The sequence below is a fragment of the Scyliorhinus canicula genome, chromosome 19, assembly GCF_902713615.1.
Source record: "Scyliorhinus canicula chromosome 19, sScyCan1.1, whole genome shotgun sequence".
In the NCBI taxonomy this organism is placed as follows: domain Eukaryota; kingdom Metazoa; phylum Chordata; class Chondrichthyes; order Carcharhiniformes; family Scyliorhinidae; genus Scyliorhinus; species Scyliorhinus canicula.
Genome location: NC_052164.1, coordinates 41,504,215 through 41,531,861, shown reverse-complemented (window position 1 = coordinate 41,531,861; position 27,647 = coordinate 41,504,215). Strand labels below are relative to the sequence as shown.

General features: G+C 50.7%; 1 protein-coding gene across 8 annotated transcripts in view; it reads left to right on the top strand.

Moving 5' to 3' along the window:
• fmnl1a (formin-like 1a) overlaps window positions 1–27,647 on the top strand; it is a 354,814-nt gene that overhangs the window by 268,609 nt on the left and 58,558 nt on the right. For all 8 annotated transcript variants that reach the window (XR_005458128.1, XM_038778444.1, XM_038778448.1 and 5 more), the window contains 6 exons: window positions 2,583–2,684; window positions 4,358–4,595; window positions 10,607–10,939; window positions 16,411–16,535; window positions 19,729–19,931; window positions 23,175–23,409. Coding sequence is in view for 7 of the 8 variants with exons in the window: in XM_038778444.1 (XP_038634372.1) it covers window positions 2,583–2,684; window positions 4,358–4,595; window positions 10,607–10,939; window positions 16,411–16,535; window positions 19,729–19,931; window positions 23,175–23,409 (1,236 nt within the window). In the remaining variant the exon portion in view is untranslated. The remainder of the gene's footprint in view (window positions 1–2,582; window positions 2,685–4,357; window positions 4,596–10,606; window positions 10,940–16,410; window positions 16,536–19,728; window positions 19,932–23,174; window positions 23,410–27,647) is intronic.

Below are 27,647 nucleotides of genomic sequence, written 5' to 3'. Positions count from 1 at the left end.
TTGGGTCACTGTGCTGAAGCTGCACGTTCTCCCTAAGTTTGTGTTTGTTTCCTCCGGGTGCTCCGGTTTCCTCTCACAGTCCAAAGATGTGACGGTTAGGTGGAATGGCCATGATCAGTGCGTGGAGTTAGGATGGGGAGTGGACCTGGGGAGAGCACTTTCGGAAGATCGGTGCAGGCTCAATGGGCCAAATGGCTTCTTTCTGCACTGTAGGGATTCTATGGATCCCCTAGATGGGAGCTCCTCTCTCCTGATCCTCAGAACCAATGTCTGGATTGGGCCCGTTCACTGACTGAGTGGAGGTGTACCTTAGAAACAGGAGATTCCCCAACTCCAGTGGTAGTCCGAACAAACCTATTGCAGGTGACACACCGTCGGAATACACCTCCACCCAGTCAGAAAACGGGCCCCAATCCAGACAGTGGTTCTGAGGATCAGGAGAGAGGAGCTCCCATCTTCGGGAGAGCCCCACCTCCTGCTTATTATCTGTCTTGAATGAAGCATTTGGAAGCTCCACAGAATAATGGCAACATGTTTCCTATCCAAATTGAGGGCAGGAATGAAGGTGGATTAAATGAAGTGAGGGTCTCATTTAACCCCCCCCCCCCGGCCCCCTCACTGGCAGCCGTCTAAGCTGCTAGTTATCCTAATGGAGAGATCTGTGTTTTTTGGTCAAAGCCTTCCACAGCACTACAGGGAGATGCGATGTCACAGGGGGAGCCATAGAACTGGCACCTATGAGGGAGAGGGAGGAAGTCCTCTTCCCGGAGGGGTGCAGTAGGAGGCCACCTCATCGTGCAGCAAGGCACCTCTCTCTTCAGTGTCATTTCACCCCAAATTCCTCCTCCGCAGGGGAGGCAGTGACGTAGTGGTATTGTTACTGGACTAGTGATCCTGAGGCTCGGGGTAATTCTCTGGGGATCTGGGTTTGTATCCTACCATGGCAGATGGTGAAATTTGAATTAAATAAAATCTGGAATTAAACTTCCAATGATGATCATGAAACCATTGCCGATTGTCGTAAAAACCCATCTGGTTCACTAATGTCCTAATCTGCCATCCTTACCTGATCTGGCCTCCATATGACTCCAGAACCACAGATTTGTGGTTCACTCATAAATGCCCTCTGAAATGGCCTAGCAAGACACTCATTTCAAGGGCAATAAGGGATGGGCAACAAATGCTGGCCCAGCCAGCGATGTCGACAGCCAATGAACGAATTTTTTAAAAACCTGCTTCTCCCCTGTATCCTTCCAGGCTTCACTGTCCTCAAGGTCAATATCTCTCTGGGCCATGTTATGGAGAGTGATGCAGACCACCACCATGATGCAGACCTTTGCAGGATGGTATTGAAGGGCTCCATTTGACCACGCCAGGCATCGGACATAGTGCCCATTGGGCCTGTGATGCCCCATCAGTTGTGAATCTGATGAATTGTCTAACCTTGGAGAAGAGGGTATCATGATGCACTGGTGAGCTGTGAGATGCTCCAGAGTCACTGCCGACTTGGTCCACACCTGCCTTCAGCTAGTCTGAGGCAGGCAGCTCCAAAATGCTGGCTGTCCCCAGCAAATTCAAAAGACTTCAGGAAGATGGGCTCCCAGCGAGCCCTCAATAATCTTAATTGGCCTCAGCAGGAGAGCTGGTAAGTTTGCAAGCCTAGATTTCCCCACCCTCGTGAAAACTTTGGGTGACCAGACGGAGGCAATATCATTTCACTGTCATTTGTTTGGGCCCGATTTGAGCCATGGAATCCTGTTTCTGGATATTAGCTCAGGGCAGGTGTTTTGAGGTTGGGTAACTCACACTTACAAGTTTCTTGAATGTCTGAGTTGTTTTTCTCTGGTTTCCCATTGACAGCTGGCACAATTAGACTGGTGGTGGCAATTGGGGGGCAGATGTGGTAGGTGCTGAGGGTCTTGATTGGATAACTCACTGGGCCAGGGAGGAAATACTCCTGTTCCCCTTAGCCCACAAGCAGTGCTGCAAAGGCATGTAGCTCATGGATTTTCACCTCCTTTCACCTCTTGGGTTTCCTGAAAGAGATGCTTAGCTGCCTGTGGTTAAAATTAAGGAATATGATTGCAATAAGAGGTAGTTTGCAATTGGCTGCAGGCAGGAACGGGATCCATGGTGTTTTACATGGCTTGCCTACCTCGCCACTGGGGAACCTGCCGCAGGAGGTCACCTTCGTCGGGACCAGAAGGGTCAACATATCCCACCCATGGAACGTATGTAACAGAAGAAGGCGTATCGGCCCATCATGCCTCTGATGTTTGTTTAACAAAGCTATTCATTTTGTTCCCCAAGCTTACTCCTCCCCAGCAGACATGTAACGTTTTACTTTTCAGATATCTAGATTCCTTTTTGAAAGATACTGTTGATTTCAGACAGTGTATACCATTCAGGTGTTGAGCAATTGAGGTCTATTCTCTTGCTTGGAATCTTATTGAGTGAGGATAAAACTGCTGGGGAGCTGAGGGAATGAACTTGTTCGATCGCATCCTAACAATTTGTTTCACTGGAACTTTTATTCACTGTTTGCATTTTAATTCCCATCCTTCGTGCTTTGTTTTGTTCAGCTAACAGAGAAACTCCAGGAGGCTGAGAACGACTCCATGATGAAAATTGCAGAGCTGGAGAAACAGCTGATACAGTCCCACAAAGAGGTCGAAGGCCTCAAGGTGAGTGTGCTAGTGTGACTGGAGCTATGAGCAGCACCACCGCAGTGTTCGAGTTGGGCAAGCGCGAGCTGTGGAAACCGCGTACGTTTGCCGCCTTCCCATGGGTGTAGAATGAAAAGGGGGGAACAGAACATGAGCAACTGGTTCACTCCAAGGTGAAAGCTGGAGCTGAGGCCTCAGAACCAACAACAAAAAGATCAGGCCTTATCGCTGCAAAAACGTGCAGAGGGCAACAATGATACACTGAAATAAATTTCACAGCAAAACCACAAATTTAACTCTTCCCAGCCTTGTGAAACTGGGCCTTAGAAGCAGTTAAAAAACAGTTTGGACCAGTGCCCCAATTTAGATGCTTTTTTCCCCTTGAAATGAAATGAAAATCGCTTATTGTCATGAGTAAGCTTCAATGAAGTTACTGTGAAAAGCCCCTAGTCGCCACATTCCGGCGCCTGTTCAGGGAGGCTGTTACGGGAATCGAACCGTGCTGCTGGCCTGCCTTGGTCTGCTTTGAAAGCCAGTGATTTAGCCCAGTGTGCTAAAGGGCAGAGACTCAGCTCTCTCTCACCTGTGCATTCACCTCAAGGCCCTGGTGTTAACATTTCCTGTTGAACAGGGAAGGGGGGGGGGGGGGGGGGGGTCACCCACAGGAAGGAAGCAGACCTTCATGAAATATGATGATGTAATCCAAACGCAAGAGTAATATTGGGCGCGATTCTCCAGCCTACCAGCCGTGTGTTTCTCAGCAACAGGAGGTGCTGCGCTATTCGCTGGTGGCGGGAGTCTCTGTTCCTGCCGCCATCAATGAGAATTCCCATTGAAGCCACCCCACGCGACTGGGAAACCCAAGTGTGGGGGGTGCGCTGCTGGTGGGACCAGAGAATCCCATCACGAACGCCTGGAGAATTCCGGCCATTATTTGGAAGCAGGGTAGTGGCAGTAGTGACCGTTCACCTCAGGTCAGGTCAGGTCTGCGCCAGGTCAGGTCTGCGCCAAGTGGGATTGAGGGCCGCTCCAGGAAGTCTTCGCTGCCCCTTGCTCTGGGCTATCGCGACCTGACCACCTCCTCCGCCTCTTCATCTCCATACTCCCATGCCAACTAACAGGATGCATTCCCGCAGCCTTCCGGGCAGGTTTGGGCAGAACTCCAGGAACTTCTGTGTAAATGAGGCTGGGCTGTTCAGACTTCCTGACCTCGAAAGCCCTGACTCCTCAGATATGTTGCTTGATTTGGGGCTTACATACAGCATATCTGCAAACACACCATAACCCCCGCGCACCCCCACACACCCCTCCCACCACCAACGGCAACCACTTTAAGATCAGAGTCCAAGACTTAGTGGCGTGCAAACTATTCCTGTTTGTATGACAGAAGCTGCAAATCAAAGCTAACAGACAGGTGAAAACAAAATGGCCTCGAAGCCAAACGCAGTGCCCAATTGATGCCCAGTGGGATCAGCGAACTCAACACAGACTTTGAGTTGCACCTGATTTAATCCCGTGCTAACTGAGTCGGCAGACACAAGTATTTATAATATTTCGGAATGTACTTTCTGATTAATTTCCCATGTGAGGTTCTCAACCATCATAAAACTTTTCAAGTTTTAGCCTTGTTGTGTTGAATTTTGTGGCAGACGGTGAACTTGCCTTTTACTGTAAGATTTTCTACCGGACAGGAGATCTTCAATGAATCTGCATTAAAGCTACAGTCTCTCCAGCAACAGATCTCGGACAGGGACAGAACGATCCAACGCCACACTTCATTGGAACAGAAGCTCTCTCAACTGGAACAGCAGGGGCTGATAAAAATTGAGCGTGGGGACCATGGAGATATCGACATACAAATCATCCCGGTCATAGTGAAACAGGAATCTGTAACCATAGCGCCGGAACCCAGGCCCGAACCCAACAAAGGTACCAGCTTTAATCTTGCCCCCAATTCCTTCTCTCTCTTCAGAACTCATTCTACTGGCTGTTTGTGAGATAAATGTGCAGATAGCTCCGGATGAACAAGACGCTTGAGCCGATTGATCTTTTCCTTCCTGGATAATTTTTCCTTGAATTAAATTTATGATTCTTCTCATTGGAGAAAAGTCGATTTAGAGGGCTCATGAGGCAGCATTGTTTTTTAAAACGGATTGATAGTTTTGCAGATTATTTTATTTGGAGTGCAGCATTGAAAGACAAGTATAAGATAAATGAGCTTCAAATAAGAGCGGATGGGGAGAATCGTCAATTATCCTTGTAGCTCCTCTAGGAATTCTCCCAGTGGATCAATGTCCTTCTGAAGAAAAGAAAGGGACAAATTGGATAATTCCAGAAACAGACTTATCCAAGTGTTGGAGAGAACCCGGCGCTCAGTATCAACTCAAAAGGATCTTTACCACTGCATACTTTCTAGGAACGTGTTTTAGAGGACCTTAAATACAGTAATGGGATTCCACGCATATAGGTACTCAGTTAACCATGAAGTAATCATTTACAGACCCTGATCTTCTGATAAACATCGAGAAATTCATGTAAAATTCTTCAACATCAAATGCTAGACTAAAATATCTATTTCTGAAACATTGACATACCTGCATTTATTGAAAGTCATGATAGCATTTAACAACCCCCCCCCCCCCCCCCCCCCCACACCCCGACCGCACCACCTTTATCTGCCAAATGCAATTTTGTGAAACTCTTTAAAAACACAATTATCCAGTTCTTCCCTGTTCCATTGATAATCAGTAAAAAAGAAAAATAGATTTTGTAACTCGGAACACCGAGGCCGGAATTGTCCGGCCGTTGGGATTCTTTTTTCCCACCTGCAGTGCACCCCAGCCCATGGGTTTCCTGGCCATGTAGGGAAATCTAGTTTACAAACAGCGGGAGCGGAGAATCCCGCTGCCAGTGAACAGGACGCAGCCGGGAAACACACGGTTGGAGGACAGAAACTGCCCCCCCCCCCCCCCCCCCCCCACCACTATAGTCTTGCTGCTTGCATAATATGTGAGCAGGTACACGATATGATACAGGTTCCCCGTCTGTTCCCATGAGGGCCTGTTGTTTTTGGCCTGGAAGTAAGCACATGGGGCTGAATTTGCCTTCCTCAAATCAGGGTGGAATGAAGCAGAAAACAATGGTGTTGGTGGCCAGTTTACCACCTGTTCCCAACTCTGCGGACTTCCCCGAGGATGGAGGGGGGGGAGGGGGGGTGGGGGGAGGGCAGGAGAAGAGCAGGAGAGAACAGGAAGGTGAAGTTGCCTACTTTGTTAATTGGGCACGTTGAGACCATTAGGGAATTCGTCGTCTGACGCGCCGGACTTTCATTGGGAGGGTGACTGTTAGGAGCTCGGTAAAGCTGACTAGCTCCAGACTGGCAGGAACACGGGCGGCAGAGCTGAAATAGTTTTGTTTGAAGGGGACAAAATGTGAAAGCTTAGACAGTGCAAAACTGAGCAGCGATTAAAATTTAATAACCAGCCTTTCCCTACCGTATCCCGGTTCTAAGCTCCCTATTTGCCAGTCTGTGTTCACTGAAGTTTAGAAGAATGAGAGGGAATCTCATTGAAATGTATAAAACACTGACGGGCCTGGACAGACTAGGTGCAGGGATGTTGGATCCCCCTGGCTGGGGGAGTTGAGAACAAGGCGTTGGTGTGCTGGGTCTGCGAGGGCTGCGTTTACCATAGCAGTGAGAGAGACAGGCTACCAACACTTGTAGAAGTACAACTCTATTGTATTGAACTGTGAGCTGTTAAAAATACTTGCACTGTGGGTTGACACTATGCTGAGTTGACTGGAGACCTGAGGCTAACCTGACCAGACTATCCTGCTAGCATATGGTGGATGTTCGCGTTGCTGATCTTGGGCTCTGGCTTTCTCAGAGGGTGCATCCCAAGAGAGCAGGAAAACTAGTGCTCTCTGGCTTTATAGTGGTCATGTCCTGTCTGGTGATTGGCTGCTGTGTTCTGTGTGTTGATTGGTCATTCAGTGTGTCAGTCAGTGTCTGTCTATGCACCATCATATACTTGTGTATATATTGACATCTCCCCCTTTTGAAAAAAAAATGTATATATGGCAATAAATAGTGTGGTATGTGAATGTGCCTGACCATGTACAGTGTATGTGAGCATATTTATATGACCATGATCCTGACTATATACAAAAATCCTAACGTATTTACACGGGAAGGTATCTAGTGCAGATAGAGTGCATATAACAAAACATGGAATATAAATAACAGTATGTACAAACGAGCAAATGAAGAACCAAGGTAACGGGTGGTGGGCGACGAATTCTGGTTGACCAAAGGAGCATTTGGCTCTGTTCAGGCAGAGGCCATGCTCATGGATTCTCCGGAACACGCGTTGGAGTCGATCAGTGTGTTCCTGTGGAGTGGTGGATCAGACAATGATGTCATCTACGTACACCCGCACCCCCTCGATGCCCTCCATCATATGCTCCATTATTCGGTGGAACACCTCCAAGGCGGAGATGATACCAAAGGGCATCCGGTTGTAACAATGCCGGCCAAATGGGGTGTTAAAGGTGCAGAGCTTCCAACTGGATGCGTCAAGTTGTATCTGCCAGAACCCCTTGGAGGCGTCCAACTTTGTGAAAAATTTGGCGCGAGCCATTTCGCAGGTGAGCTCTTTGCGCTTTGGGATAGGGTAGTGTTCCCTCATGATGTTACGGTTCAAATCTTTGGGGTCGATGCAAATGCGCAGTTCCCCTAACGGTTTCTAAACACACACCGTGGAGCTGACCCAGTCGGTGGGTTCCGTTACCTTAGAATGGACGCCCTGGTCCTGGAGGTCCCGCAGCTGCTGCTTGAGGCGGTCCTTAAGGGGCTCCGGCACCCAGCGGGCTGCATGAACCACAGGCGTGGCATTCGGTTTCAAAAGAATTTTGTACGTGTATGGGAGTGTGCCCATGCCCTCGAAGACGCTGTGGTATTGAGTAATGATGTCCTTCAGGTGTGTCTGAAAGTTGGCGTCTGGCGAAGCTGATGCCTTAGCGGGCGACATGGAGTGAACCCTTTGGACGAGATTCAGGACCTTGCAGGCCTGAGCACCGACAGGGAAGCTTTGGTGGACCCTACAATCTCGAAGTGCAAGGTGGCCTTTAAGGAATGGTGCAACACCACAAGCTGGCATGAGCCACTGGCAGCAATGGCATTGCCATTGTAGTCGAGAAGCTGGCAGGTGGATGGAAGGATGGTCGGGTCGACGTGGAGGCTGTACAGGTCAGACTGCGAAATGAGGTTGGCTGAAGGGCCGGTGTCCAGCCTGAATCAGATGCGAGATTTGTTGACCGTAAGGGTGGCACACCACTCATCGTCCGGATCAATGCTCATCACTGGGAAGGGCTTGGCCTTTGTTTTGGGAAGCATCGTATGCTTGGTGATGATGCCCACCCGGAATGGGGATTTGAGATCCTTGGTATCAGGGTCAGGAACCATGTCGGAGTCGGAATCTGTAACTGGTTGTTGAACGGACCGGACATTCCTGCGCTGCTGCTGGGAGCGATGGGAGGCAAGTGTTTGAGCAGACCTGCACAGGGCTGCGTAGTGCCCAAGCTTGCCACACTGGAGAAAGTGTCGAGATTTCACGGGACATTGCCGCTTTAAGTGGGAGAAGCCACAGTTGTTGCACGTCGTGACGTCAGAACGCTCCGTGCGCCACTGCGCATGCGCGGTGCGGTCATACGTTGTGCGCACCTGCGCAGTTCGGTCTTCGGCCTCGCCGTCTCCTCGATTGTTACGCGCATGCGCAGGAGCCCGGGAAAACCGCGCAAAATGGCTGCCCTCATCCAGACACAGGCCCTGGAGCTGTTTTACGGCCTGCACCCGCTCCGCATCATGGGGGCCTTTCCGCGCCGTCTCTGCCGCTTGAATGTGCGAGTACCGGTTAGTAGCGTGCTCATGCAGAGCACACGTTTCGATGGCTATAGCGAGGGTGAGCTGTTTCACTTTAAGGAGCAGCTAGCGTAGGGGGTCCGAGTGTACTCCAAAAACGAGCTGGTCGCGGATCATGGATTCGGAGGTGGAGCCGGTATTACAGGATTGCGCGAGGATGCGAAGATGGATCAGGAAAGATTGAAAAAGTTAATCCTTACCATGCAGACGCTGTTGAAATGCATAGCATTCAAAACTCTCGTTGACTTCGATATCACAGTGGCTGTCGAATTTGAGCAGGACTGTTTTGAACTTGGACTTGTCCTCACCTTCAGCAAATGTGAGAGAGTTAAAAATGTGGATGGTGTGGTCCCCGGCAGTGGAGAGAAAGAGAGCAATCTTTCTGGCATCTGAGGCGGCTTCGAGGTTGGTGGCTTCAAGATGCAGCTGAAACTTCTGCTTAAATATCTTCCAGTTGGCACCGAGGTTGCCGGCGATGCGGAGCGGCGGGGGAGGGTGGACGCTGTCCATACTACGGGATGGCTGATCGCTGGTCAAAGGCAGACTATCTCAGGGTAGGTCCATCAAACTCTAACATCACGCACTGGTACCATGATGTGTTGGGTGTGCTGGGTCTGCGAGGACTGCGTTTACCATAGCAGTGAGAGAGACAGGCTACCAACACTTGTAGAAGTACAACTCTATTTTATTGAACTATGAGCTGTTAAACATACTTGCACTGTGGGTTGACACTATGTTGAGTTGACTGGAGACCTGAGGCAAACCTGACCAGACTATCCTGCTAGCACATGGTGGATGTTCGTGTTGCTGATCACGGGCTCTGGCTGTCACAGAGGCCGCATCTCAAGAGAGCGGGAAAATTAGTGCCCTCTGGCTTTATAGTGGCCGTGGCCTGTCTGGTGATTGGCTGCTATGTTCTGTGTGTTGATTGGTCATTTAGTGTGTCAGTCAGTGTCTGTCTATGTACCATTATATACTTATGCCTATTATGACAGGCGTCATGGTCACAGGACACAGTGTAGGCCATTTAGGACTGAGATTAGGAAAAATGATGGTTAACCTGTAGAATTCTCTACCACATAAATCTGTGGGGGCCAAGTCACTGAATGTATTTAAGAAAGAAATTGATCTAGAACCGAAAGGTGTCAAAAAGTGTGGGGAGAGAGGGGGAGTAGGGCATTGAGATAGAGGGTCAGTCATTAATACATTGAATGGCCTCCTTTTTTCTATGCTTCCATGGCCACTTTGAAGGTGAAAACACTCTTTTTTTTTTAATCGTCACACACAGAGGACGGTTGCAGCAATGGCTGCCACTTTGGGTCAGAACATGGCCCATTTCCCTGGTATTCTCCCTCCATTACTGCCCCACCAAGTTCTAATTGAATGGCAGAGCTATCTCTACAGACATTGAAGGGCCCCAGGCCCGGTGAACATCCTGCCCCAATCGAGTTGGCAGTGAAGGCGGGAATGCGAATCAGGGTAAGTGTCTCCTCCTGATTCCTGCCTCAAACGGGAAAATCATGCCTTGAACAGAAAAAATCCAGCCCTTGGTATTGTGGGCAGGGATGGGAACGTGGCAGCAAGAACCACTGCTGGGTTCCCATGGAAATGGCCCCAGATATCACGCGAAGGCCGGACGAACTTGAGTGGTCCACAACTATAAGTTTAAATGACGGGAATGCAGCGAGATCAGAGAGGCATTCATTGTTTCCTTTATTTAACTGTCCCCAGTTTCCACCTGGTTTGAAAGTTAAGATGGGGGTTCCCCTCCACCTCTAACTCCAGGGAAGGGGGAAATGATCCATTCACCTGAGGAAGGAGCTGCGCTCCGAAAGCTCGTGTTTGCATCAAACCTGTTGGACTTCAACCTGGTGTTGTAAGACTTCTTACTGTGCTCACCCCAGTCCAACGCCGGCATCTCCACATAATGATCCATTGGCAAGCCCTGGTAAACTCACTTGCAGATTGGATGATAGTTATGGTTTAGAACTTAACTTTGTTCTTCTGCTTTCTCTGACAGATGTTCCTCCAGCGCCAGCTGTGCCTGCAGTTGGTATTGAAGATCCAAGCCCGAGTGCTCATCCCCCCTTACCCTCATCAACAGAGAGTGTCACCGCCCCGCCTCCCCCACCCCCACTTCCCACTGCGGCAGAGACTGGGCCTGCCCCACCACAAGGTATACCACCCCCCCCACCGCCACCGCCACCCCCACCCCCGCCCCCACCCCCACCCCCACCCTTGGGTACGTGTATACCTCCTCCTCCTCCACCCCCACCCCCTCCAGGAGCACCCCCACCCCCTCCAGGAGCACCCCCACTCTTTCCAGGAGCACCAGCGACAGAAGGCAACGCAGGTAAGAGTCGTGAGATCGCTGCCAATGTTTGCCTCAGCACAGTATTGATCACCTGTGTGAATTGAATGAAAAGTGTATGTGCTTTATCTTTGTTTGTGTTGGGCTTTTTATCATCAGGCCGGGATGAGTGAGCCTAGTTTCTGTATTGTAAAATTCTTACAGAGTTTTGCAAGTAGTCATGTGAGCATGTAAAGATTCTTAAAGAGGCTCCAGACTGATCTATATATTAACGGGTATAAAACAGGAGCGGACTAAGGACCACTCAACCAGCACAGCACCTGTCAATTGTAATCAGGTCTCTATCTCCGATGTGCTTCTGAGAAGCTGCCATTTTAGCCGTTCTTTACACAATGGAGTGGCTTGCTCAACTACTTATTTTTAAATATAAATTTAGAATATCCAATTATTATTTTTCCAATTAAGGGGCAATTTAGCATGTTCAATTCACCTGCCCTGCACATTTTTGGGTTGTGGGGTGAAACTCACACAGATACAGGGAGAATGTGCAAACTCCACACGGACAGTGACCCAGGGCCGGGATTCAAACACGGGTCCTCAGCGCTGCAGTCCCAGTGCTAACCACTGCGCCACCGTGCTGCCTTTAACTACTTTTGAGAGAATGAGGAATCAGCCAGACTGACCTCTCACCTCGGCCAGATTGGGGTTAAGGCAGCAGGTTGTCACGAAGCAGACTGATGTTATCTGCGAGGGGATACCAGCTTGGAACACAGTTTGTGGAGATGTATAATCCTTTCAAAAAAGGTGCGAGGAGTCAAGTGAAACCCCAGCGAGAATAATCAGTCCAGTATAGCAATTAATAAAGACTAATTATTAAATGAAAGAAAAGACAAATGCACTCGGACGGGACTATACTACACAAAGACAATTAAGCATATGAATTGCTACTCACACATAGTTTATGTAGAAAGTACCCCTTGTTCCAAACTATATCTATGATCACTGAATTCCTTAAGACTTTCCCGTTTCCCCAAGCAACATCTAAATTAAATAGATCTAAAAGTTAAAACCAGCTTATACTGACTACAAATTACAGGGATGATAATAAAGTCTGGGAAACAACTCATCCTGGTCCAGCGAAGCTCTGTAAACTCCCTTAACAAAGATTCTCTGCATTGCTTGACTCTAAGACTTAGAGGCGGCACAGTAGCACAGTGGTTAGCATTGTTGTTTCACATGCCAGGGACCGGAGGTCGATTCCTGGCTTGGATCACTGTCTGTGCGGAGTCTGCACGTTCTCCCCGTGTCTACATGGGTTTCCTCCGGGTGCTCCATTTTCCTCCCACAAGTCCTGAAAGACGTGCTTGTTGGATGAATTGGACATGCGAAATTCTCCTCAGTGTATCTATACTAGGGGCTTTTTACAGTAACTTCATTGCAGTGTTAATGTAAGCCAACTTGTGACACTAATAAAGATCATTATTATTATGTGAAACTTGGCCTCCAATGTGCTAGCTGGAAAACTGGCTCGTCTGCTTCTGAGGCTATTATGTATCAACTGGCCTGCCTCGCTTCTGAGGGCCTTGGCCATAATACTTTGTTCCACATTAGTGCTGCCTTCTGTATATTTGGCTGTCTTCCCCTCCCAAATTCCTTGACATTGGCATGTGTATACCTCAATGATCTCCCAATCATCTAGCTGAAAGGTTCCTACTAATAGGGGATTCACACCTGATCCTGCCTGCTAATCTCGTTACTGGGAAGCACACATCTCGTGCTGCCTTTTGTAGGCTGACTGCTGTTGTTGCAAGCCAGGGCTGGGGCTGGTTTAGCACAGTGGGCAAAACAGCTGGCTTGAAAGGCAGAACAATGCCAGCAGCGCGGGTTCAAATCCCGCACTGGCCTCCCCGAACAGGTGCCTGAATGTAGCGACTAGGGGCTTTTCACAGAAAATTAATTGAAGCCTACTTGTGACAATAAGCAATTATTATTACTTGTTGCTGGGCATATCGTATCCTGTAATGTCTTGTTAAATTCATGTTACTGCTGGTACTAGGCAAATCCATGGCAAGGTTTACTCCCGTGAAGGGTAATAGTGAACCAGGTTCATGATTCCACGCATTCGATTATCTACGGACAGTCAGTGAAACTCCCCTTACTGTGATGTCTGGTGAGAGACGGAACAAAGTATTGCAGCACCAGATGGATGTTTGTGAATTCTTTGTTAATGTGTTAATATAATATGGCTGAGTGGGTGTGTGTGTGTAACTGGAGTAAATCTTTCTGACATACACTTCAGCATTCATCTCTCTGTCTTTATTCTGTTTGTTCTGCTTATAGTGGTCTGTCACAGCTGCAAAATTGTTAACAAAATATACAGCTCGCAGTTACCTTTTTGTCAACATTCGGCGGCAGCTCATCAAAAGCTTTTGTATTCAGTGCTTTTCGTGGGGCAATTTCCATCCCACCACAGGGGTACTTTTCAGCACAAATAAACTTAATTCCATTCTGCAATTGATCCTTGACTTGGGTTGGTGTGGGTACTGAAAGCTGATGATTTCCACCCCTTACCATAGAATCATAGAATTTACAGTGCAGAAGGAGGCCATTTGGCCCATTGAGTTGCACCGACCCTTGGCGAGAGCACCCCATCCAAGCCCACGTCTCCACCCTATCCCTGTCACCCTGTAACCCCACCTAACATTTTTTGGACACTAGAGGCAATTTAGCATGGCCAATCTACTTAACCTGCGCATCTTTGAATTGTGCAATTGAACAGAAACATTAGTATGTTACCATGAAATTCCTGTCAATTTCAGGTTAAATAAAGGCTTCATCGAAGCCTGCTAATGCATTTTTTCTCAAAGCTTGCAATTCATTTCAACCTATTTATCCCTGTTTCTAACTGTGCAGCTATCAAACTACAGTTCACTGCTGTTTATAGTACAGTGTATTAAAGTTGAAATTAAAAGATGGAAGATCCAGCAACAAGAGCCCACTTTTTCATGACTAGCGCCTCCTGTGGGTGGCATTCTTTGTGAGAAGTTCCAAGTCAGTGAATCATAGAATCATAGAATTTACAGTGCAGAAGGAGGCCATTTGGCCCATTGAGTTGCACCGACCCTTGGCGAGAGCACCCCATCCAAGCCCACGTCTCCACCCTATCCCTGTCACCCTGTAACCCCACCTAACATTTTTTGGACACTAGAGGCAATTTAGCATGGCCAATCTACTTAACCTGCACATCTTTGAATTGTGCAATTGAACAGAAACATTAGTATGTTACCATGAAATTCCTGTCAATTTCAGGTTAAATAAAGGCTTCATCGAAGCCTGCTAATGCATTTTTTCTCAAAGCTTGCAATTCATTTCAACCTATTTATCCCTGTTTCTAACTGTGCAGCTATCAAACTACAGTTCACTGCTGTTTATAGTACAGTGTATTAAAGTTGAAATTAAAAGATGGAAGATCCAGCAACAAGAGCCCACTTTTTCATGACTAGCGCCTCCTGTGGGTGGCATTCTTTGTGAGAAGTTCCAAGTCAGTGAATCATAGAATCATAGAATTTACAGTGCAAAGGAGGCCATTCGGCCCATCGAGTCTGCACCGTCCCTTGGAAAGAGCACCTTATCTAACCCCACCCAACCTTTTTGGACACTAAGAGCAATTTAGCATGGCCAATCCAACTAACCTGCACATCTTTAAGAAGTCTTACAACACCAGGTTAAAGTCCAACAGGTTTGTTTGAAACATGAGCTGTCGGAGCACTGCTCCTTCCTCAGGTGAATGATTCACTGGTGTTGTAAGACTTCTTACTGTGCTCACCCCAGTCCAACGCCGGCATCTCCACATCATGGCTGCACATCTTTAGACTGTGGTAGGAAACTGGAGCACCTGGAGGAAGCCCATGCAGACACAGGGAGAAAGTGCAAACTCCTCACAGTCAGTGACCCAAGCCGGGAATTGAACCTAGGACCCTGGAGCTGTGAAGCTTCTACTAACCACTGTGCTCCCCCACCCCCAACCACCGGCCTGAAGCCAGGGCATGGTGGCGCCGTGATCAGCACAGCTGCCTCACAGTACTGAGGTCCCAGGTTCGATTCCGGCTCTGGGTCACTGTCCGTGTGGAGTTTGCACATTCTCCCCGTGTTTGCATGGGTTCCCCCCCACCCCACAACCCAAAAGATGTGCTGGGAATGTGGATTGGCCACGCTAAATTGCCCTTAATTGGAAAAAATGAATTGGGTACTCTGAAAAAAAACAAGGCCTGAAGCCAATTATACTGTTTTGTTGCATTATGACCACAACAAATCCTCTGTTAGATTAGGTCAGTTTTTAGTCATGGAGCCTGTAATTTATGAGGCCCTGTAAGACCACTGACTGTATTTGTACTTCTGCTGTGCTTCCAAACCCCAGCAATCTTTGGGCTGTGGTATTTTGTTTATTGGAAGTACATGTAGATTTAATGATAAAACAAAGTCGCATCACAAAGCTCACCTGATAACCCTGCACAGAGTTTAAATATTCCATGAGATTGTTTAAAAATTGAAGTAGGTATTCAATCACTATTACAACAAAATGAACAACTTTTACTCTTGGGCCTCCTCTACATAAATACTCTTGAAGCACAATAGCCATTGTTAACGCTGCTTACCAATAACTACCTTCACCCAGCAATGAAAACTGACAACATCAAAATAACATTTCTGTAAAACATAGTTATCTGAGCAGAATATATAATGAAAACAGAGGTGACTGTCTGGAGAAGTGAGCTTGTGCTCAGGACAGCTACACTGAATGACGTACTAAATTATTTATTGGGAGAAAAATGGCACAGTGGTGAGCGCTGCAACCTCACAGCACCAGGACCAGGTTCAATTCCGGCCTTGGATGACTGTACTGGGTTTGCACGTTCTCCCTGTGTCTGCGTGGAGTTCCTCCAGTTTCCTCCCAAAGTCCAAAGGTGTGCAGGTTAGGTGGATTGGCCATGCTAAATTGCCCCTTAGTGTCCAAAAAGGTTGGATGAGCTCACTGTGTTATGGGAATAGGGCGGGGTGTGGGCTTACGTAGGTTGTCTTTCGGAGCGTTGATGCAGATGCGATGGGCCAAGTGGCCTCCTTCTGCACTGTAGGGATTCTATGAAAGATGTGCAGTTTTCGGAGATCTGTCAGGCTAAATTGCGACTAGTATCCAAAGTTGTCCAGTGTATGTGGGGTATGGGCATAGGGCATGGACCTGGGTTGAGTGCTCTTTTGGAGCATCGGGCAGACTCAATGGGCTGACTGGCCACTTCTGCACTGTAAGGATACTATGGTGTAACCAGCCTTAATGAACGGTAACTTTTAGCCCTAATCAAAAGTCTTCTATTTACTTACAGTTTCAGTGAAAATTGCTGGATTAAGAATGAAAATAATCTCCCACTAATGAGTAGCTGGGACCTAAGTGCGCTGTGGCATTTGAGTGACCAAGCTTACAGTCTGTGAATCATTTAATTTTATTTCTCTTCTTGCAGCTCTTAAGGTGAAGCAACCAATCAAAACGAAGTTCCGAATGCCCATCTTGAATTGGGTGGCATTGAAACCCAATCAAATCAATGGAACAGTCTTCACGGAACTGGACGATGAGAAGCTATTGCAGGTGAGATGGTGCACCTGTTGCAGAAAACAGATTAGAATCTTTAGATGACCCTGGGTCCATGACGGGCTGGATTCTCCATAGCTCGATGCCGAAATTGTGACCGGCGATCGGATGGAGAGTGAATTCCGACCCTGGAATCGTGGCCAGCAGTGGTTTGATGCTGATCTGCCATGCTCCACCCCTCCAAACTATTGTCATCGTGACACACGCCTCACGCCATTTCAATGCCGTTGGCGTGTCATAGGCTAGCACATACACGATGCACCGTCCCTGATGAGCCCAGTTCCCAACGGCGCGGGCCACTTGTGGTTGTGATCATGCGGGAACCTGGCTTACGGGCTGTGGGCAGTGTCCAGCGCCACCACACTTGGCCGGTATCTGTGCCGCTGGCCGGAGGGGGCTTCTGCTGAGGCTGGGGCTGGGCGGACTGGTGGGGGGGTGACCAACGGGTGGGCTCTGGGGTCGCAGTTGGATTCACACACGGCCGGCTCCATGTCGTATGGCGACACCAGTGTAGGTCGTCAGCCGTATGCATGCATGACCTGGGACCCGGTCATTCTCCAGTGCAGTCTGTGGAAGTTTCACTCAGCGCCGGTGATAGCCCCTTACCGGTACCAGAATCGCCGAGGGTTTCTTGACAGTTTTCCAGTCATTAAAGACCACACATGATCCACTGGCGTCAACACTTAGTCTCCCAAATGGAGAATCCAGGCCAGGATTTGTGGGCTCTCTGCTTGGATCTCTTGGTAGTGCACTGGATCAAAAATTTCTGGATTCAAGACCCACTTCAGGCGCATTACCTGGAGTGAAGTCAGTGCTGTGATGTCAGAAACACCAACCTTTAATTCAGATGTTAAGCTACAGCTCTGGTTGACATTTGGGTAAAGATCCCTTGACAATGTTCAAAGGTGAGCAGTAAATTGTTCTTGGTCAGCACCCCTGTAGCAGTCAGAAAACATTGAATGCTTTTTCATCTCATTTCCTATTTCTGGGTCAAAATGGCTGCTGCATTTATTGACATTGCAACAGTCACTGTTGGGGGAGGTGAGAAACGGAAATACCTTTATATAATGTAGTCCAATGTCACAACTATAAAAAGCAGAATTACAAAATAGTTACAAAGTCTTGGGGCGCGATTCTCCCAAACTGGGAGAAATCGTAAGCTTGGCGTCAAAAACGGGCGGGTTTGACGCCAGCCTCCGCCCCCCTCCCCCCGACCGGGAACCGATTCTGGTCCCCGGTCGGGGCTAGCATGCCGCGGCCGTGAACTCCGGCATCGCGGGCTTAACGAATTTCGTTAAGCCCGCTTGCCGGAGTTTGCAACGGCTGACGCGTCACATGACGTCAGCCGCTCATGCGCGGATTGGAAGACTCCAACCCGCGCATGCCCAGATGACGTCATCGCGCATTTGCGCGAAACCCGCGCATGCGCGGGCCGGGATGCCCCTCAGCCGCCCCGCGAATGGATACAGCGGGGCGGCGGAAGGACAAAGAGTGCGCGGGAATCGGACCCGCTGCCCATGATCGGTGCCCACCGATCGCGGGCCCATGGCACCCTTGGCACGACCGTGGTACTGCCGTGCCAATCAGTGCCATGGTTGCCAAGATCCGAACTTTACGGCCCTTTTTACGAACGGTCAGACCAGGTATGTTTGACGTTCCTAAAAACGGTCGTAAAGGGCTTGGACTTCGGCCCATCGGCCAGCTGAGAATCGCTGCTCGCCATAAAAAAACGGCGGCGGCGATTCGTGTCGGGAGACGGGCGTGGGGGGGGGGGGGGAGAATAGCGGGTGGGCGTCAGACTAGCATGGCCGTAAAATTTACGACCCCCGCTATTCTCCGCACCGTCGTGAGTGCGGAGAATTGCGCCCTTGATGTCTGGGCTCTAAGTCAAGCCTCATTATGTACACTTGGCTGAGAGTCTAGACAGCTATTACAATATAGAACACCAGCTCTCCAGAGGAAACATTGATTGATTGACAGCTCAGGTTCAGTGATCTCTGCAATCAATTTCAGAATGCTTGGTGAGACAAGTAAGTGGTTTCAAGTGTATTCTGAGTGTTGAAGTGTTGAGTGTTGAAGTGTTGAAGCACACGGCTAAATCGCTGGCTTTGAAAGCAGACCAAGGCAGGCCAGCAGCACGGTTCAATTCCTGTATCAGCCTCCCCAAACAGGTGCCGGAATGTAGCGACTCGTGCTTTTTACAGTAACTTCATTTGAAGCCTACTTGTGACAATAAGCGATTTTCATTCATTTTTCATGTTCAAAGGGCCTTGTTGATTGACCCTTTTATTAGCTTGTACTTCAGACAATTTTCTGAAGCATACGGGACAGTGATCAAAGGATTATATTTTTGCAAAGCTTTTTTTCACATTCTATTTCACACTCTGGTGAACATTGGTTGTATAAAGTGTCCAGTGGGTCAATAGGCCCAAAGTGCCAGATCGTGGCATAGAGGAATTCAGGGGACATAGGGTGTGGGTGGAAGGGCAGAGCCTGGCACAAGGCGGGGGGGGGGGGGGGGGGGGGAGTTGAGGGGACATAGCAGGGAAGTGGGGGACATGAGGTGACCTGGATGGGGCATAGGGTGTATTCGGAGGATGAAAAAGGTATGATGGGTGGAGGGTCTTTTGCTTCACAGCGCCAGGGTCCTATTAATGATTCCTGGCTTGGGTCACTGTCTGTGCGGAGTCTGCACGTTTTTCCCGCGTTTGCACGGGTTTCCTCTGGGTGTCCCGGTTCCTTGATCTGGATTTTCAGTGCCCATGCTCTGAGCTTTTTTTTTAAAATTTGTTTTCATGTTATCTGGGCATCATTGGCAAATCCAGCATTTGTTGCCCATCATTTATTGCCCTTGAGAAGGTCAGCGGTGGTCAGCTGCTTTCCTGATCCGCTGACGTCCATCTGGTGTAGCTACACCCATAGTGCTGTTAGGAAGGGAGTTTGAGGACTTTGACTCAGTGACAGTATTGATCATTAATACAATACTGTCTGACACACAATGGCACAAAACCAATACAGGATGCATCTGTCAAAAGAAATCCTTACATCCCCACGGCACCCTGTCCCATTGGAGGATACTTCATTAAACAAAATTATGGAAGCCCGATTGTTATTAAGTAGCAATAATAGAATTCCAAATGGATTATCTGGCCTTTGGTTCTGCTGCTTACGCTGATTATTGTTTCTCCAGGAGCTGAACATGTCCGAGTTTGAGGAGCGATTTAAAACCAAGGCTCAGGGCTCATCGGTGAATATCAGCACCTTGAAAATGAAGGTTACTCAAAAGGCAGTCAGTAAGGTGGCTCTGATTGAGTCGAACCGAGCAAAGAACCTGGCCATCACCCTACGGAAAGGAGGCCTGAGCTCTGATGACATCTGCAAGGCCATTGACAAGTGAGTCAATTTGTGATGATTGGGTGAATGGACAAAAACCAGGTGAGATGCAGGGATGGGAGTGCGGGGGTTGGGGGTGCAGGGCGGGGGCTGGGTTTTGGCGGTGGGCTGGCAGGGAGGCAGCTATGCCATTATGCCGTGTTTCCTTTGGGCTTCTTGATTGCCTTGTGAGGGATGAGAGATCTGCCTGCCCCTCAGAGGGTTCACTGCTGGTGAGCAGATTGGATGGCAAGGACTTCAAAAGACAGGAGTTACTGGATCCTGAGCGTAGAAGTAGGATCTGGTGTTATAGTTGGGCTTAAATGAGACATTATAGCCTCCACAAGATGTATGTGAACCCTGGGCATTCCAGGTCAAGGAAGTAGCCTAGACTTCTTGAAGGGTTACATCCTGAAGATAGCCAGTAGCATCATGTCAGTGTAAGTTGGGGTGGATGTAAAGGCAAACCTTCACACCATCCCGTGATGTTTTATTTGGGCGCAGGAGGATGGGCTTATAACCCATGCCTATGTTCTCCACTTGCAAGAATGCAAACAAATTTTCTTCAGAGCCAGTGCCAGTGCGTGTATGCGTGGGTTTCCTCCGGGTGCTCCGGTTTCCTCCCACAGTCCAAAGGTGTGCAGGTTAGGTGGATTGGCCATGCTAAATTGCCCCTTAGCTTCCAAAAATGTGCAGGATTGGGGGGGGGGGGGGGGCCTATGGGGATAGGGCGGGCAAGTGGGCCTAGGTAGGGTGCCCATTCAGAGTGCTGGTGCAGACTTGATGGGCCAAATGGCCTCCTTCTGCACTGTAAGGCAAAATTATAGGCCGGTTAGCCTGACTGATTTCGGTCATTGGTAAGATTTTAAAGTCTGTTATTAAAGATGAGATCGCGAAGTACTTGGAAGTGCATGGTAAAATGGGACTGAGTCAGCATGGCTTTGTCAAAGGGAGGCCATGTCTGACAAATCTGTTAGAGTTCTTTGAGGAAGTAACAAGGAAGTTAGACAAAGTAGAACCAGTGGTCGTGATTTATTTAGATTTACAGAAGGCTTTTGACAAGGTGCCGCTTAGGAGATTGTTAAATCAGTTAAGAGCCCTTGGTGTTAAGGGTAAGATCCTGGCAACGATAAAGGATTCACTGACTGGCAGAAGGAAGAGTGGGGATAAAGGGGGCTTATTCAGGATGGCAGCCGGTGGCTAGTGATGTGCCTCAGGGGTCAGCGCTGGGACCACAACTTTTCACAATATACATTAATGATCTGGAAGAAGGAACTGAAGGCACTGTTGCTCAGTTTGCAGATGATACAAAGATCTGTAGAGGGACAGGTAGTATTGAGGAAGCAAGGGGGCTGGAGAGAGTGGGCTAGGAGAGTGGGCAATGAGGTGGTAAATGAAATACAATGTGGAAAAGTGTGAGGTCATGCACTTTGGGAGGAGGAATTTAGGCATAGACTATTTTCTAAATGGGTAAATGCTTAGGCAATCAGAAGCACAAAAGGACTTGGGAGTCCTTGCTCACGATTCTCTTCAGGTTAACGTGCAGGTTCAGTCGGCAGTTAAGAAGGCAAATGCAATGTCAGCATCCATGTTAGAAAACAAGATCAGGGATGGACTTCTGAGGCTGTATAAAGCTCTGGTCAGACCCCATTTGGAGTATTGTGAGCAATTTTGGGCCCCATATCTAAGGAAGGATGGCTTTGGAAAGGGTCCAGAGGAGGTTCACAAGAATGATCCTGAAATGAAGAGCTTGTCGTTTGAGGAATGGTTGAGGACTTTGGGTCTATACTCGTTGAAGTTTAGAAGGATGAGGGGGGATCCTATTGAAACTGCAGGATACTGTGAGGCCTGGATAGAGTGGACGTGGAGAGGATGTTTCCACTTATAGGAGGAACTAGAACCAGAGGACGCCATCTCAGACTAAAGGGATGGTACATTAAAACAGAGATGAGGAGGAATTTCTTCAGCCAGAGGGTGGTGAATCTGTGGAACTCTTTGCCGCAGAAGGTTGTGGAGGCCAAATCACTGAGTGTCTTTAAGATAGAGATAGATACATTCTTGATTAATAAGGGGATCAGGGGTTATGGGGAGAAAGCAGGAGAATGGGGATGAGAAAATACCAGCTATGTTTGAATGGCGGAGCAGACTCAGTGGGCCAAGTGGCCTAATTCTGCTCCTATGTCTTATGGTCTTATGTAGGGATTCTAAGGGCGGAATTCTCCACTCCAGGGAAAAATCGTGAAGGCCGTTGTGAACTCGGCCGGGTTTCACGACGGCCTCGGAGGCCGCTCCTCTCACCGTATTCACCCCCACCCGGGGGGCTAGGAGCGGCGCTCCGTTATTCTCGGCCACTGGACGGCCGAGAATGACGCGACGGCAGCGCCTATGTGACGTCAGCCGCACATGCGCAGGTTGGCCGGCTCCAACCCGCGCATGCGCGGCTGACGTCACGACGGCTGACGGCTCAAACCTGTGCATGCGCGGTGGCCGTCTTCCCCTCCGCTGCCCCGCAAGACGTGGCGGCTTGATCTTGCGGGGTGGCGGAGGGGAAAGAGTGCGTCACTTTGAGACGCCGGCCCGACGATCGGTGGGCGCCGATCGCGGGCCAGTCGCCTCCCCGAGCACGGCCGTGGTGCTCACTCCCCTCTCCGCCCCCCACAAGCTTCAAACGGGCCTTTGGCGCCCATGTTCATGACGGCAGCGACCAGGTGTGGTTGCCGCCGTCGTGAACCGGTCGGGAACGGCAGGCCGCTCGGCTCATATGGGTCGGAAATCGCCGGGCGCCGTGAAAAACGGCGAGCGGCGATTCTTCCGAGTGGGGGTTGGGAGAATCGCGGGGGGTGCCAGGGGGGCATGAAATGAGTCACCCGACCCTCCCGCAATTTTCCCACCCGGCGTGGGGAGCGGAGAATCGCACCCTAAGGGAGCAGAAGGCCATTCGGCCCCTTATGCCTACTCCGCCATTCAATAAGGTATTGGTGTATGTGATTGTGGTCTCAAAGCCACCTTCCTGCTTATCCCCAATAACCTTTGACTCCCTTGTTTGTCAAGACTATTTACATCTGCCTTAAAAATATTCAATGACCCTGCCTCTACTGCTCCCTGGGGAAGAGGGTGCCACAGTCTCAGACCCTCTGGGAGGAAAGAGGTCCCATTTCTTGCATCTTAAATGGGAGACTCCTTATCCTTGAACTGATCAAACTAATTCTTAACCATATGTTTGTGACTAACATATCTGTAATTTTTCATTACCACACGGCTCAGCTTTGACCTTCAGTTGCTCAATTTGGATTTCATCGAACTTCTGACTCGTTTCGTACCAACCGAATATGAACGGAAGGTCCTGCAGCAGTATGAGAATGACAAGAAACCATTGGAGGACCTGGGTGAAGAGGATCGCTTCATGATCAAATTCTGCAAGATCCCACAACTCTCACAGCGGTTGAACATCATCATCTTCATGGGCAACTTCAATGACAGCATTCAGCTGCTGACGCCGGTAAGTAGCTCAGTAACTACCCTGACGGTCAAAGGGCACAGGAGGAGGCCCTTCAGACCCTCGACCCTGTTCCACCATTCAGTGAGATTATGGCTGGTCTTTGACCTAACCCGATATACCTGCCTTTCCCCCATTTGCCTGAATGTGTTTGGTTAACATAGAATCTCTACAATGAGGGCAGCAAGGTGGCGCAGGGGTTAGCACTGCTGCCTCGCGGCGCCGAGGACCCGGATCACTGTCTGTGTGAAGTTTTGCACATTCTCCGCGTGTCTGAATGGGTCTCACCCCCACAAACCAAAGGTGTGCAGGGTAGGTGGATTGGCCCCATTAAATTGCCCCTTAATTGGCAATTTTAAAAGAAAGGAAAAAAGAATCTCCACAATGCAGAAAGATGCCATTTGGTCCATCGAGTCTGCATCTATCCTCCAAAAGAGCACTCTACCTAGGCCCAAGCCCCGCCCAATCTTGCAAGCCCATAAGCTAACCTGCACATCTTTGGACACTAAGGGGCAATTTAGCATGGCCAATACACCTAACCTGCACATCTTTGGACTGTGCGAGAAAACCCACTCAGACACAAGGAGAACGTGCAAACTCCACACATCTTTGGACACGAAGGAGCAATTTTAAATTGGCCAATCCTCCTAACCTGCACATCTTTGGACTGTGGGAGGAAATTGGAGCAACCGGAGGAAACCCACAAAGACACGGCAAGAATGTGCAGACTCCACACAGTCACCCAAGTAGTCTGTCAACCTAACATTTAAAATGATCAATTAATCTCGCACCAACTGCCAATTGTGGTGGAAAGTTCTATATTTTCACTCCCGATAGATGTGGCTCCAATTCTGCATGCTGTGCCCCAAGGTACTAGGCCAAAGTTATTCGGCCGCCCACCGAAAGTCAATGGACTTCTGGCTGGCTTGCCGCAATCCCTGTAGCGGGCTCAGAAATCCTGGCCATAGACTCCCCAATCAGTGAACGAATTTCTCTCTTGCTGTTTGTGTCCCTTAATATCTTGAAAACTTTAATCAAGTTTTCCTTTAACTGTCTACATTCTGGGGATTACAACCACAGTTTGTGCAGCATATTTACATAATTTAATCCTTGATGTACAGGTATCATTCTGGCAAATTTCCACTTGCCCTTCCTCCAAGGCCAGTATATATTTTCAAAGAAGTGGGCATCCAGGTGTGGGAATCATGGCTTCAACCCCATTTATCTCAGTCTGGACCGAGCCCGATCCCGGACTGAGCTGCTCCGTCCCTCCAGAACTGATTCCCCTCCCGGACTGATCCCCCTCCCGGACTGAACCCCCTCCCGACTGACCCCCTCCCGGACTGAACCCCCTCCCCGACTGATCCCCCTCCCCGACTGATCCCCCTCCCGGACTGATCCCCCTCCCGGACTGAACCCCCTCCCGGACTGATCCCCCTCCCGGACTGACCCCCTTCCTCCCTCCCGGACTGAACCCCCTCCCGGACTGAACCCCCTCCCGGACGGAACCCCCCCGGACTGATCCTCTTCCTTCTTCCCGGACTGAACCCTCTCCCGGACAGAACCCTCTCCCGGACTGAACCCCCTCCCGGACTGATCCCCCTCCCGGACGGAACCCCCTCCCGGACTGATCCTCTTCCTCCTTCCCGGACTGAACCCTCTCCGGACTGAACACTCTCCCGGATTGAACCCTCTCCCGGACTGAACCAATCCCGGACTGATCCCCCTCCCGGACTGAACCCCCTCCCAGATCCCCTTCCTCCCTCCCGGACTGACCCCCTCCCGGACTGGTCCCCCTCCCGGACTGAAGCCCCTCCCGGAGTGATCCCCTTCCTCCCTCCCGGACTGAACCCCCTCCCGCACTAATCCCCTTCCTCCCTCCCGGACTGAACTCCCTCCCGGACTGAACCCTCTCCCGGACTGAACACTCTCCCGGATTGATCCCCTTCCTCCCTCCCGGACTGAACCCCCTCCCAGATCCCCTTCCTCCCTCCCGAACTGATCCCCCTCCCGGAATGGTCCCCCAACCGGACTGAACCCCCTCCCGGACTGAACCCCCTCCCGCACTAATCCCCTACCTCCCTCCCGGACTGAACTCCCTTCCGGACTGAACCCTCTCCCGGACTGAACCCTCTCCCGGACTGATCCCTTTCTTCCCTCCCGGACTGAACCCCCACCCAGATATCCTTCCTCCCTCCTGGACTGAACCCCCTCCCAGATCCCCTTCCTCCCTCCCGGACTGTTCCCCCTCCCGGACTGATCCCCCTCCCGGACTGAATCCCCTCCCGGACTGATCCCCTCCCTGACTGATCCCCCTCCCGGACTGATCCCCCTCCCGGACTGATCCCCCTCCCAGACTGAACCCTCTCCCGGACTGTTCGCCTTCCTCCTTCCCGGACTGAACCCCCTCCCGGACTGATCCCCCTCCCGGAGTGATCCCCTTCCTCCTTCCCGGACTGAACCCCCTCCCGGACTGAATCCCCTCCGGACTGATCACCCTCCCGGTCTGAACCCCCTCCCGGACTGATCCCCTTTCTCCCTCCCGGACTGAACCCCCTCCCAGACTGAACACCCTCCCAGATCCCCTTCCCCCCTCCCGGACTGAACCCCCTCCCGCACTAATCCCCTTCCTCCCTCCCGGACTGAACTCCCTCCCGGACTGAACCCTCTCCCGGACTGAACCCTCTCCCGGATTGATCCCCTTCCTCCCTCCCGGTCTGAACTCCCTCCCGGACTGAACCCTCTCCCGAACTGAACCCTCTCCTGGACTGATCCCTTTCCTCCCTCCCGGACTGAACCCCCTCCCAGATCCCCTTCCTCCCTCCCGGACTGATCCCCCTCCCGGACTGAACCCCCTCCCGGACTGATACCCCTCCCGGAGTGATCCACTTCCTCCTTCCCGGACTGAACCCTCTCCCGGACTGAACCCTCTCCCGGACTGATCGCCTTGCTCCCTCCCCGACTGATCCCCTTTCTCCCTCCCAGACTGATCCCCCTCCCAGACTGAACCCCCTCCCGGACTGAACCCCCTCCCGCACTAATCCCCTTCCTCCCTCCCGGACTGAACTCCCTCCCGGACTGAACCCTCTCCCGGACTGAACACTCTCCCGGATTGATCCCCTTCCTCCCTCCCGGACTGAACCCCCTCCCAGATCCCCTTCCTCCCTCCCGAACTGATCCCCCTCCCGGAATGGTCCCCCAACCGGACTGAACCCCCTCCCGGACTGAACCCCCTCCCGCACTAATCCCCTACCTCCCTCCCGGACTGAACTCCCTTCCGGACTGAACCCTCTCCCGGACTGAACCCTCTCCCGGACTGATCCCTTTCTTCCCTCCCGGACTGAACCCCCACCCAGATATCCTTCCTCCCTCCTGGACTGAACCCCCTCCCAGATCCCCTTCCTCCCTCCCGGACTGTTCCCCCTCCCGGACTGATCCCCCTCCCGGACTGAACCCCCTCCCGGACTGATCCCCTCCCTGACTGATCCCCCTCCCGGACTGATCCCCCTCCCGGACTGATCCCCCTCCCAGACTGAACCCTCTCCCGGACTGTTCGCCTTCCTCCTTCCCGGACTGAACCCCCTCCCGGACTGATCCCCCTCCCGGAGTGATCCCCTTCCTCCTTCCCGGACTGAACCCCCTCCCGGACTGAATCCCCTCCGGACTGATCACCCTCCCGGTCTGAACCCCCTCCCGGACTGATCCCCTTTCTCCCTCCCGGACTGAACCCCCTCCCAGACTGAACACCCTCCCAGATCCCCTTCCCCCCTCCCGGACTGAACCCCCTCCCGCACTAATCCCCTTCCTCCCTCCCGGACTGAACTCCCTCCCGGACTGAACCCTCTCCCGGACTGAACCCTCTCCCGGATTGATCCCCTTCCTCCCTCCCGGTCTGAACTCCCTCCCGGACTGAACCCTCTCCCGAACTGAACCCTCTCCTGGACTGATCCCTTTCCTCCCTCCCGGACTGAACCCCCTCCCAGATCCCCTTCCTCCCTCCCGGACTGATCCCCCTCCCGGACTGAACCCCCTCCCGGACTGATACCCCTCCCGGAGTGATCCACTTCCTCCTTCCCGGACTGAACCCTCTCCCGGACTGAACCCTCTCCCGGACTGATCGCCTTGCTCCCTCCCCGACTGATCCCCTTTCTCCCTCCCAGACTGATCCCCCTCCCAGACTGAACCCCCTCCCAGACTGAACCCTCTCCCAGATCCCCTTTCTCCCTCCCAGACTGAGCCCC